At 42.8% G+C, this 13117-nt stretch overlaps 1 protein-coding gene across 4 annotated transcripts in view; it reads left to right on the top strand.

Moving 5' to 3' along the window:
• Nucleotides 1–12398, top strand: part of RASGRP1 (RAS guanyl releasing protein 1) — a 65627-nt gene extending 53229 nt beyond the window's left edge. For all 4 annotated transcript variants that reach the window (XM_073552143.1, XM_073552142.1, XM_073552141.1 and 1 more), the window contains 4 exons: nucleotides 1288–1324; nucleotides 1870–2019; nucleotides 2397–2764; nucleotides 11176–12398. In XM_073552143.1, coding sequence (XP_073408244.1) covers nucleotides 1288–1324; nucleotides 1870–2019; nucleotides 2397–2764; nucleotides 11176–11310 — 690 coding nt within the window. In that variant the 3' untranslated portion in view covers nucleotides 11311–12398. The remainder of the gene's footprint in view (nucleotides 1–1287; nucleotides 1325–1869; nucleotides 2020–2396; nucleotides 2765–11175) is intronic.
• The last annotated feature ends 719 nt before the right edge of the window (nucleotides 12399–13117 follow it).

Genomic DNA, 13117 nt, shown 5'->3' with positions numbered 1-13117 from the left:
CAAAAGTCTGGGTCCCTATTCTTTTGAATGGGGTTCAAATTCAAGTTGGGGTACAGTTCTGTTACCCGAACCGAAGCTTGGAATAAAGTTTGGGTCACGTACCAGAGCCTGAACTTTCACGGGTCAACTCATTCCTATTGATAACTTATCTCAGTGTAAAAGTGTAGGGGTGGTAAACCAGAGTGCACAATAAACCCAAAGTCCTGGCAAGCAGATCTTCCAAATCTTGGGCCTCCTACAACTCTGCTCCGCGCATTATATAAGACTACGTTCACACGATGAACATTTGATGAGTTTTTGATTATTGCAAATTTTCTGCACCATTTCTGCACTCATTAAGTAAAATAGGCTACTTGCATTTTTTGGAAAATACGCAAGATAAAAAAACTCGCCAAAAACTCATTGTGGGAACGTAGCCTCAATTCTACTCACAGCAGGGAGGCTGAAGTATATTACTTGGTCATACCTGCCTACTAACATGAGACACTTTCTGTTCTGTAGAGATCACTTTTCCATCAATGGAGACTAACCCCTACATATACAGTAGACGACATAGGATCAACCCATTCGCATTAGGTGACAGTTACAACTCACCTCCTCCCCCTCTGTGAACAATCCTGTCTGCACAGGTCACAGAGCATGCTTAGAAATCTCTCCCGTAGAAGTCAATTAACATCTCCAAACTATTCGTTCTTATGATCCATGTGGCTGCTGTACGTCTCCAAATACTGTGAACAGAAGCTGCTTCCTAATGATATATAGTAAAAAAAAAACACTAAAAAAACTAAAATCAATAAATGAAAACTGAAAAAAAACAGAATAAAGTTTCAGTATCTGGTTTAAGTTTTAAAAACCATATGGAGGATATATAATTGAGGCAGAATTCCCATGTCCATAGGCATGTTCTACTGATTGGACACCAAAGTTAGGACCAAGGAAATGCAATTAATGCCAATGGTTACAATATCCTTTTGATGACAAGTAAAAAGAGTTAGAAAAAAAATTAAATCATAGATCCCAAAAGAAAATGGCCACACTTTTATAGAAAATAAAATTTAGTATTTATTGGATCATGCTTAAAAACATACAAAACATAAAAATACAAAAACAATGATATAAAGGCTAATAGATATAAATGTAAATTACAATTAATGACCCGTACCAGTCTTCAGGAATCCACACCCTGATGCACGTTTCGCATATAGCTTCCTCAAGGGGACAAGTGTTCAGTGAATATCAATTAAGTTGTAATAGCAACTCTGACTGGTGTTTTCTGTATATTTTCAGCTTTGGGGTGTAATTAAACAAGGATACCGCTGCAAAGGTAAGAAATCTATTACTTCATGTATGTCTTACTGTTCATGTATACCTGCTTGGTGATCATAAATTACTATATAGGATAAGACTGATATACAGTTGTTTCGAATCACATTGCAAGACCCAGTCCTGCAGCCACGTCAGTAATCTATGGCCGCTTGATGGGAAGCCTGAGAACCGCCTCCTACGCCATGACATCTTTGCTGATTTGGCGCGACAGTATCTTTGCAATGTGGCACACATGTGGCGTCGTGCCAAAATGGCTAATCAAGAGAAGCTGCGGTTCTGTTTCATTAATATAGACATAGGGATTCACTATAGGAGGCATATACTGTACATTGTCACGGACATATTATCATATTTATTACAGCTGCTATATATTGTGTGACACTATAATTGTCAATGTGGGGAAACAAGCAAGGAAGTCTCACCACACCTACCTATACTGTATGCAGTCAGGGTGTGCCCTAGCTACCAGTGCGGACTTGCTGAAAATGAGGTGTGTAGCTATACCCTGGATTATTCATTGTTGTCCATTGTGTTTGTGCACAGACTGCGGGATGAACTGCCACAAGCAATGTAAAGAACTGGTTGTGTTTGAATGTAAGAAAAGGACAAAGTGCCCCTCAGGGGACAGCAGTTTGTCACCGGACTTCGGACAGACTGACATTTCATTGGCCAGTGGCAAGGGGATGACAAATGGTGAGCATGTATCTTATGGAAGTATAAATAAAAAAAAAAAATAGATAATGAAAAACTTATGATACGGTGGAAGAGGAGATTTTGCTCTTTTTTTAACTCCTCCCCTGAGTAAGTGTTTTGTTTTTTTTTACCAAGGGGCAGCTTAAATACTCACTTGCCCCCAGAATCCTGTAAGCCACACCCCCAAGGAAAGACCATAAAAATTAGCACTAAAAAAAAGTTCAAAACTCTGCAACCGTATGACAAATCTAAGAAAAAAACAAAAAGAAAAACAGAATAATTGAGAGCAGCGTTAATAAAATAAGCAAAAAACTGGCTACTCTGACCTACCTTTATACCTTTCACTTGACAATTTTTTTTCTATTACTTTTGCACAGAATGCTCAGCAGACGAGGATCCCTTTCCTTACACAAATGGAGAAATAAGTGACCATACGGAAATCAGCAAAGACAGGACAATCATGTTGATGGGCAGCTCGGCTCAGAAAATCTCTGTACGGTTACAGCCGGCTGTGAAACATCGCGCCACACAGACAGATGACTGCCCTGCCAGCCCTTCTTTACTCATTCCAGCCGTGCGCCGGAGCCGTACCCCAGATCCCTCATTAAACCGCAGCTCATCTCCTTGTCCCAGTCCAATGCTCGTGAGGAAGCGGGCATATGCCAAGTGGGATAATAAAGACTCTGTTAGGAAAGCACGAGAGGAAAGACGAGGCATTAAACCCACAACACAAGAACTGGAAAGAGTAAGTGTTATACCGTGATAGAAAAATATGGTAACAACCAATATGGCCACCATTAAAGGGAATGTGTCATCACAAAATTACCTAATGTTTAAACCAAGGGTTTTTTTTTAAACGTTAATGTTTTAAAAAATTTTGCTGATGCTTATTTTTATTTAATTTTCCATCACTTTCTATATTTAAAAACAAAAAATCATGAACTTTGTTAAAAAAACAAAACAGCACTCGGACCAATGTTATTCAATGTTCAGTTCAGATGAAGGATTTTTTTCATTGACGAATCTGCATGTGGAAACAATGGCTGGGACATACAGGTGCTTCTCACAAAATTAGAATATGATCAAAAAGTTAATTTATTTCAGATCTTCAGTATAAAAAGTAAAACTCATATTGTTCTGTCCTCGCTAATGAACCAGGATCCATGTAGCTTATACAGGCAGCTAAACCGCTATACCGGGGATACAATGAGAGAGTCTGTAGTTGAATCTGTATTTTATTGAACGTGGTGGTATATTGGCGCGATGAAACTACAAGTAAAACATATCAATACAATCAGTACTGGGTTCACAGGAATACATAATATACATAACATACATTATCTGCACTAATAGCTAACCATGGGAGAGCTAACTAAGCAGGGTGATCTAAGACAGGAATTAGATGTGGGAAGTGTGATTACCTACCAGCAATGCGGACACAAGGGGAGTAGAAAAATGAGATTTTCAAAGGAAGCAGGCTTGAGAGAAAATGGAGGACTGAAGGGAAAAATGGGGGCTGGACTAAACCATAATGCTTTGCATTCTTACCAGGGTGCTTTGCAAGCTTTCCCAGAATACACTGTGAAGAGAGGGAAAATAAAGAAGCAAAAATGAAAGTAAATACACAATGACACTGCAGTTATGACTCTGGTCACTAGATGGAGCCTAAAACAATGAAAACACTAAAATATATAGAAACCTGTACATTCTGTACATTACAGCAAATAACAGTATATTTCCAGACAGACATTCAAATATTGGATTAAATGTCGGAGACAGAACACATATATTATATAGAGTCATTACAGAGTGATCTATTTCAAGTGTTTATTTCTGTTAATGTTGATGATTATGGCTTACAGCCAATGAAAACTCAAAATTCCTTATATCAGTAAATTAGAATACTTTATAACACCAGCTTGAAAAATAATTTTAAAATCTGAAATGTTGGCCTACTGAAATGTATGATCAGTAAATGCACTCAATACTTGGTCGGTATGATGTCACGGGTGACTGGATACTCCGCCTCCAGCAGGGCGAATTTCTATGACACCTGTGACCCTGGATACACCGCCTCCAGCAGGGCAAATTTAAACAATGAAATGTGCAGCCGGATACACCGCCTCCAGCAGGTGAGGGAAACACCAGGGAAACCGATACAATGGAGGGCCCTGCAATAGGGAACGGGGACATGGAGACCTCCTGCACTCCCCTGAGTCAGTGTCTCTACACTCCTGACGGTCCCTAGGCAGGTTCAACACCTGGCGACGAGCAGGATACCTAAAAACCCTAGCTCGCCCTGCACCTATCCGTTTCTAATGAATTGGACGGCGCAGAAACTAATCCCACCACTGCACTAAAACACACATAAGGAAAGTTACAAACAGGGAAAAACCACTTAGCTTTGCTCTGTTGCTATTGCTCCCAGCAACAGAGTCCAGAACCTGAGTGTACCTTTCCTCCTGAATAGCTGCTACTTCACCAAAGCTCTGTCAGAGCTGCAAGGAACTCCTCACTGTTGCTCCTTCCACACCAGGACTCTGACTGAGCTGCAAGGAACTCCTCTCTAGCTCCTTCCTCCACCAAGGATGGTTGGAAATGACCAATATTACCCACAGTGAGTGAGACCACCTGACTCTCCTTTATAGGCAAGAGCCAGAGCCATGACACCTGCTAGTGATTCCCGTGTAATAATACTAGCCACCACCAGGGGCAAAACTAGAACTAAAGACACCACTGTGTAATGACCCTAATGGCCACCGGGGGTAAAACTAACTTTAAGCAAACAGCTTAAAGGAAAAAAAAAGTTCCATGTGCTTTTATCTGTCACAATCCAGCATGGATCGTGACAGTACCCTCCCTCAATGAGGGGCCTCTGGACCCTCAAGATCGCTCCTCATCAAAGAACCACCTACAGAGGGGACATCCAGATCCAGAGTTCACCCCAGCCACTACCTGAACTTCAGGTTCATGACAAACGAGCACCGCTGGTATTGGCAATGTATGTTCTGGAGGTAACACACCTCTCCAAAGCGCCGACCTGGGGAACGGGTTGTGTATGTGCATGTTTGGGGGTAAATCGAGCTGGCAAGACTCCGCAACACAATTCCACTGGATGTTTTTTGGTGGCCACCCATACATGCTCGTTCACACACAGGTCTGGACCTGAACGTTTATTGACACACATTAGTTTGTCACAATATGGTGAACTCTTACTGGAACTGACAACAGAGGCGTCCCCCTGTGTCACCACACTCACACCCCCGCAATTCACCAAGGGGCTCACCACCCTCCAACCCTTTCCACCACGAGGTCTGCGCCTCCCAGGGTTGGCTAATGGCGAGGGTTGAGGCTTGCCTCTACTCTCCTGCAGCACATCTGCTGCTCCCACGGGAGAGGAAGGGGTCAGTTGCAGAGAGACGGCAGAGACAGTATCCCCTAGGCAGCAGCCCTCACACAACTGCCCCCAGCTGACTACTTCCCTTGCCCGCCAATCTATTACCGGGTTGGTGATAATGTGATGTCACGGGTGACTGGATACTCCGCCTCCAGCAGGGCGAATTTCTATGACACCCGTGACCCTGGATACACCGCCTCCAGCAGGGCGAATTTAAACAATGAAACATGCAGCCGGATACACCGCCTCCAGCAGGCGAATTTCAATAGTTACACGTGTATCTGGATACACCGCCTCCAGCAGGGCGAATTTACAGAGATAAGGGAAACACCAGGGGAACCGATCCAATGGAGGGCCCTGCAATAGAGAACGGGGACGTGGAGACCGCCTGCACTCCACTGAGTCAGTGCCTCTTCACTCCTGATGGTCCCTAGGCAGGTTCCACACCTGGCGACGAGCAGGATACCTAAAAACCCTAGCTCGCCCTGCACCTATCCATTTCTAATGAATTGGATGGTGCAGAAACTAATCCCACCACTGCACTAAAACACACATAAGGAAAGTTACAAACAGGGAAAAACCACTTAGCTTTGCTCTGTTGCTATTGCTCCCAGCAACAGAGTCCAGCACCTGAGTACAGCTTTCCTCCTGAATAGCTGCTACTTCACCAAAGCTCTGTCAGAGCTGCAGGGAACTCCTCACTGTTGTTCCCTCCACACCAGGACTCTGACTGAGCTGCAAGGAACTCCTCTCTAGCTCCTTCCACCACCAAGGATGGTTGGAATTGACCAATATCACCCACAGTGAGTGAGACCACCTGACTCTCCTTTATAGGCAATAGCCAGAGCCATCACACCTGCTAGTGATTCCCGTGTAATAATACTAGCCACCACCAGGGGCAAAACTAGAACTAAAGACACCACTGTGTAATGACCCTAATGGCCACCGAGGGCAAAACTAACTTTCAGCAAACAGCTTAAAGAAAAAAAAGTTCCATGTGCTTTTATCTGTCACAATCCAGCATGGATCGTGACAGTCGGGGATCCTTTGCATACTTCACACTGGACCTCAAGCAGCTTGGATTATTTCTCCAATCTTCCTCCAGACACAATCAATGATGGTTTGGGGAGCCATGTCATCTGCTGGTGTAGGTTCACTGTGTTTTATTGAGACCAAAGTCAGCGCAGCCGTCTACCAGGAAATTTTTGAGCACTTCATGCTTCCCTCTGCCGACAAGCTTTTTAGAGATGAAAATTTAATTCTCCACCTGTCCACACTGCCAAAAGTACCAATACCTGGTTTACAAACAACAGTATCACTGTGCTTGATTGGCCAGCAAACTCACCTGACCTTAACCACAATATAGAATCCATGGAGTATTGTCAAAAGCAAGATGAGAGACATCAGACCCAACAATGAAGGCTGCTATCAAAGCAACCTGGGCTTCCATGACACCTCAGCAGTGCCACAGGCTGATTGCCTCCATGCCATGCTGCATTGATGCAGTAATTGATGCAAAAGGAGCCCTGACCCAGTATTGGATGCATTTACTGAACATACATTTCAGTCAGATGAGACTCTCACATTCAAGTCTAAGGGTGCGAGAAAAAAAAAATCAGATGTCACAGTACATCATCAGATTTTTATGTATACACTGAAATTCTGTAACACAGAAAACTGTAAATCGTCATGTAAGTGATTAAAGCTGCTGCTGTAAAAAAAACGGATTGTATACAGATTGCAAAAGTGAGAAAAATATCATCCCAACATTCTGGATGAAACTCTGAATGATTTTTTAGATGTCATGTTAATCTAGTCGTAGAGCAATGAAGCTCAGCCCTGCTACACCCTTGCAAAAGTATTCACCCCCTTGGATTTTTACCTATTTTGTTACATTACAACCTGTGTTCAAGTATTTTTGTAATCTGATTTGTGTGTGATGCATCAGCACTAAATAGTCTAAGTTAGTGAAGTGAGAAAAATGTAAGAATAAATTAAATTTATGGGATCAAGTAACTAATAGGTGGCACGTGCATATGTATTGACCCCTTTTGTGATGAAGCCCCTAAGGAAGGAAGTCCACTTGTGTGCAATCTAAGTGTCACATGTCTATTAGTATACAGTCATATGTTAAAGTTTGGGCACCCCTATTAATGTTAACCTTTTTTCTTTATAACAATTTTGGTTTTTGCAACAGCTATTTCAGTTTCATATATCTAATAACATGGACTCAGTTATATTTCTGGATTCAAATGAGGTTTATTGTACTAACAGAAAATGTGCAATCTGCATTTAAACAAAATTTGACCGGTGCAAAAGTATGGGCACCTCAACATAAAAGTGACATTAATATTTCGTAGATCCTCCTTTTGCAAAAATAACAGCCTCTAGTCGCTTCCTGTAGCTATTAATGAGTTCCTGGATCCTGGATGAAGGTATTTGTGACCATTCCTGTTTACAAAACAATTCCAGTTCAGTTAAGTTTGATGGTCGCCGAGCATGGACAGCCCGCTTCAAATCATCCCACAGATGTTCAATGATATTCAGGCCTGGGGACTGGGGTGGCCATTCCAGAACATTGTAATTGTTCCTCTGCATGAATGCCTGAGTAGATTTGGAGCGGTGTTTTGGATCATTGTCTTGCTGAAATATATATATTGTCAAGAATCTGCTGATACTGAGTTGAATCCATGCGACCCTCAACTTTAACAAGATTCCCGGTGCCGGCATTGGCCACACAGCCCCAAAGCATGATGGAACCTCCACCAAATTTTACTGTGGGTAGCAAGTGTTTTTCTTGGAAGGCTGTGTTTTTTAGCCTCCATGCATAACGCCTTTTTGTATGATCAAACAATTCAATCTTTGTTTCATCAGTCCACAGGACCTTCTTCCAAAATGTAACTGGCTTGTCCAAATATGCTTTTGCATACCTCAGGCGATTCTGTTTGTGGCGTGCTTGCAGAAACGGCTTCTTTCGCATCACTCTCCCATACAGCTTCTCCTTGTGCAAAGTGCGCTGTATTGTTGACCGATGCACAGTGACACCATCTGCAGCAAGATGATGCTGCAGGTCTTTGGAGGTGGTCTGTGGATTGTCCTTGACTGTTCTCACCATTCTTCTTCTCTGCCTTTCTGATATTTTCCTTGGCCTGCCTCTTCTGGGCTTAACAAGAACTGTACCTGTGTTCTTCCATTTCCTTACTATGTTCCTCACAGTGGAAACTGACAGGTTAAATCTCTGAGACAACTTTTTGTATCCTTCCTCTGAAAAGCTATGTTGTATAATCTTTGTTTTCAGATCATTTGAGAGTTGTTTTGAGGAGCCCATGATGCCACTCTTCATAGGAGAATCAAATAGGAGAACTACTTGCAAGTGGCCACCTTAAAGACCTTTTCTCATGATTTGATACACCTGGCTATGAAGTTCAAAGCTCAATGAGGTTACAAAACCAATTTAGTGCTTCAGGAAGTCAGTAAAAAGTAGTTAGGAGTGTTCAAATCAAGAAAATGATAAGGGTGCCAATACTTTTGCACCGGTCAAATTTTGTTTAAATGCAGTTTGCACATTTTCTGTTAGTACAATAAACCTCATTTGAATCCAGAAATATAACTGAGTCCATCAGTTATTAGATATATGAAACTGAAATAGCTGTTGCAAAAACCAAAATTGTTATAAAGAAAAAAGGTTAACATTTATAGGGGTGCCCAAACGTTAACATATGACTGTATATACTTTACCTTTTCTGAAAGGCCACAGAGGCTGCAAGACCATTAAGCAAGAGGCAACACTAACCACACAACACCATAAAGACCAAGGAGATCTCCAAACAAGTCAGGGACAAAGTTGCTGAGAAGTACAAGTCAGGGTTAGGTTAGGAAAAAAAAATATCCCATCCTCTGATGATCCCCTGGAGCACCATCAAATCCATTGTCATCAAATGGAAAGAACATGATACCACAAAAAAACAGCCAGGAGAGGGCCGCTGTCACAATCCATTTTTAGATGTGTGGCAGCTCTGGTTCCACTATGATTTAAATGTAGCTTTTTTCCTTTCAGGCCAGCAGGGGTTAATGTCAGTTTCCCTTGCTGCAACTGCAGAGTTGCTAGGTCAGTTGATGTGGGTGGTGACCACTCCCACCATCCTTTAAATAGTCACCTGATGCGTCAGCTGACTATTGGTGATAGAGCAATCTACGTTGACCAAGTCTGGAGTAAGGAGCGCTCTGGTTGCAGTGGTGTATCTTCTGGTTTCATGGAGTTTGTGGTCCTGGTGCCTTTCTTCTATGCGATGCTTTGCAGCCTAGAAAGTTGTTAAGCTAAGTTTTGTGTTTTTACCTCGTCTGTCTTGTGCTTGTCACTGTCACTGTGTTGCACCATTTGCAGTGGTGATGCTAGCCCCCTTGCCGGCCAGTGCCCTTCTAGCCTCATTTCCTATCGGTAGGGCTTTCCTCTCCCCTTTACCATCCCGTTGTGTGTTGTGCCGTCCGCTGGACCGACCCCTGTTGGGTCGTGACATATCGTGACAGCCGCCCTCCAAAACTCTCAGCCCAGACAAGAAGGGCATTAATCAAAGAGGCATCACAGAGACCAAAGGCAAACCTGAAGGAGGGTTCCCAAGCAGAGACTGGAGTATCTGTTCATATGCACACAATAAGCCATGCCCTCCATAGAGGTGGCCTTTATGGGAGAGTGGGCAGAAAAAAAGCCTTTACTTACACTCAAAAATGGTAAGGCTCATTTTGAGTTTGCCAAAAGACATGTGGGAGACTCCCAAAATGTAATGAGGAAGGTGCTGTGGTCAAATGAGACCAAAATTGACCTTTTTGGCCACCAAGTTAAATGCTATGTCTGGTGCCAAACCAACATAGCTCGTCACCTCAGGAACACCATCCCCACAGTGAAACGTGGTGGCAGCATCATGATGTGGGGATGTTTTTTGGCAGCAGGGACAGGGAAAATGATCCTAGTTGAGGAGAAGATGGATTATGTGAAGTATAGGGATATTCTTCAGCAAAACCTGTTTCAGTCTGTCAGTAATTTGATACTGCTAAGCAACACTCGAGAGGTTTAAGGGGAAACATGTAAATGTTTTGGAGTGGCCTAGTCAAAGCCCAGACCTTTATCCAATTGTGAAAATGTGGTCAGACTTGAAGATTGCTGTTCACCAGAGGAAACCATCTAACTTGAAGGAGCTGGAACAGTTTTGCCTTGAGGAATGGCCAAAAATCCCAGTGGGAAAATGTGGAAAGTTTATCGAGACTTATCCAAAGCGACGTGCAACTGTAGTTGCTGCAAAAGTAGACTCTGCAAAAGTACTGACTTTAGGTAAATAGTTATGCACACTGAAGTTTTCACGTATTTTATCCTGTTTGTTGCTTGCTTTACAATAAAAATAAAACCAAATGTTCACAAATGTAGGCATGTTCTTTATATGAACTGATTCAAACCCTCAAAAAACAACAGTTAATTTCCAGGTTGTGAAGTAGCAACACATGAAAAATGTCAAGGGGGTGAATACTTTTCCAAGCCACTTTATTTCATTTTCAGGGATACTGAAACCTGTGTAGGACACTTCTCTCCAAGGTAACTGTATTGTTAGTAACAAGGCTGTAGGGAATTAACCCAAGGGTTATAAAAGAGCAATGAGAACAAATTCTAATACCATCCACTATATTCTCCTCCAAGTAATATGTTGGGGAAAGTTGAAGACCAAGCGTCTTAACAGCTCTAACTGTTCATTTATCCCTCTTTATTACAGGAGAGATCATATCTGAAGGAGGAGAACACGAGTCTGAGGATCCAGCTGAAAGATGCTCAGAGACGAATTGAAGCCTTGCGAGCGGAACTCAGAAAATACATTCTGGATAGTGATCCTGTAGGGAAGGGATCATAGCCATAGAGACTTTAAGGCTGCACGGCCAAGTTTAGTATAGATAATGAGTACTCCGCTGCCTGAGTGGATGATGAGGGTGCTTGTAGGATCCCTACAGATGGAGTACATCTCCCTGGTGGTAGCTTATCAGAAGATAGTTCTCGTTAGATCTTGTTACCATTCATTGTGCATACAGGTCTGGGGGTGATAACTACGGAGAAGCGATGTACAGCGTTGACTCCTTTTGGAAGGAAATGTGCGATGTTCCTCTTTACCTACCTGTAAATCATGTGTTTTGCTTATCCCCACCCGGCTGGCATCAGACGTAGAGGTTGGCACCATGCACCCCTGTACAATGCCTGTAAGAAAGAGTGCACTCCATAAATACTCGGACCTCAGTAAGGTCAATATCGCGAGTTTCAGGCCGTTTAGCTCTGGTTCTTCTTTTCATCTGTGACGAGTACAATAAGTAAAATGTATTAGCTGTGCTAATGGAACATGGTTTAAAGTAGAAATCCAGGAAGCTGAGATTTGGGGTACTTTCCTCCCCAGATAAACAGTAGATAGCGGGTAGGTCACCTCCAAGCAATAAAATAAAAAAAGCCATATACTGAAAATCTATGAAAGTGAAAATTTGACATTCCACGAACAGGAGTCCCCACTTGGTATAGATTTCCATACTGATGTCAGTGTTACCATTACCAGTCATTATGTAAATAGCAGCGTGTAAGAAATGGTAGTTACCGTGTGTGAATAGTTAGAACTTACTACTTGCCTGGAAATCCTGTACTGATGTTTATGGTCTTTAGATAACCGGATCCCATTGCTGCTACCCGGTCTGTATTAGGTGCAGGTACTTGTGCCAGTTCTGGGAATCTCTTGGCCATAACCCGATAACCTATGTAAATATTGTACAGTTTTATATGTTAATATTGTCAGTTTTCTGTCTGTTATTTAATTAAAAGTTGATCTGATGTCCGTCACTTCTAGGTCCACTAAGTTAAAACAGGTCATTGTATTTGTTTCAGGATTTCTGTATTTGTTATTCTGGGATGGGGAGGGAACAGGGATGTCAATGTCATAGGAATAAAACAGAAGCAAAAAGAGCATTTTATGACTATTGTTGTGTCCTATTGTTACATTGGTAGATGTTGACCCACTGACTACAGGCTGGCCTTACTCTAGAGGGTTGTGACTAGGCGACTTGGCTGCAGGTAGTAACTGGGTACAACTCCAGGGCACAGGCATGTAAGGCCCAGGAGAACTGAATTCACCAATTTGAATACCACATAGAAGGAGATCCTCTCGGTATGCAAGAGCACTGATCTGCAGCGTGAGGAATGTAACAGGTTCAGCCAGGAGTTGTCCGTCTGTGGAGGCAACAGTCAGGGAATGATGCAGCCGTTGTGTAGGGAGCTGAAGACGGGCGATATCCACATGAATGAAATTGCCCGCAGAACTGGAATCCAGATGGGCAGAGTCGTTGAGGGTCCTCTCCTGCCAAGTCAAGTTAATTTCAGACATTAGTCTTGGAGAGCATTTACTCTCACCTAGAATCATCTGTGGCCAACTCTAGGTGCTGGAGTTTCACTGGCAAACAAAATAACCTTTGCCACCACAATACACACGTTCTCTCTGTACCTCCACTGTCGTTCCTGTACAGAAATTGTAGTTTGCTCAACCTGCATAGGTTCAGAAGCTGGTGGTTGCACTTGCGATAGCAAAGGAGCCGGAAGTTCGGGGCCAGTCTTGGAGAGGTGCTCTGGCACAAGGAGAAGCTGAAGCTTGTTGCAAAGGTCGCTTATGGAAGTGGAGATCATGGTTGCCA

Source organism: Dendrobates tinctorius, unplaced genomic scaffold (assembly GCF_039654945.1).
Source record: "Dendrobates tinctorius isolate UK_male_01 unplaced genomic scaffold, ASM3965494v1 ptg000186l, whole genome shotgun sequence".
NCBI lineage: Eukaryota > Metazoa > Chordata > Amphibia > Anura > Dendrobatidae > Dendrobates > Dendrobates tinctorius.
The sequence above is the reverse complement of the archived record's forward strand: the minus strand, read 5'-3'. Positions and strand labels throughout refer to the sequence as shown.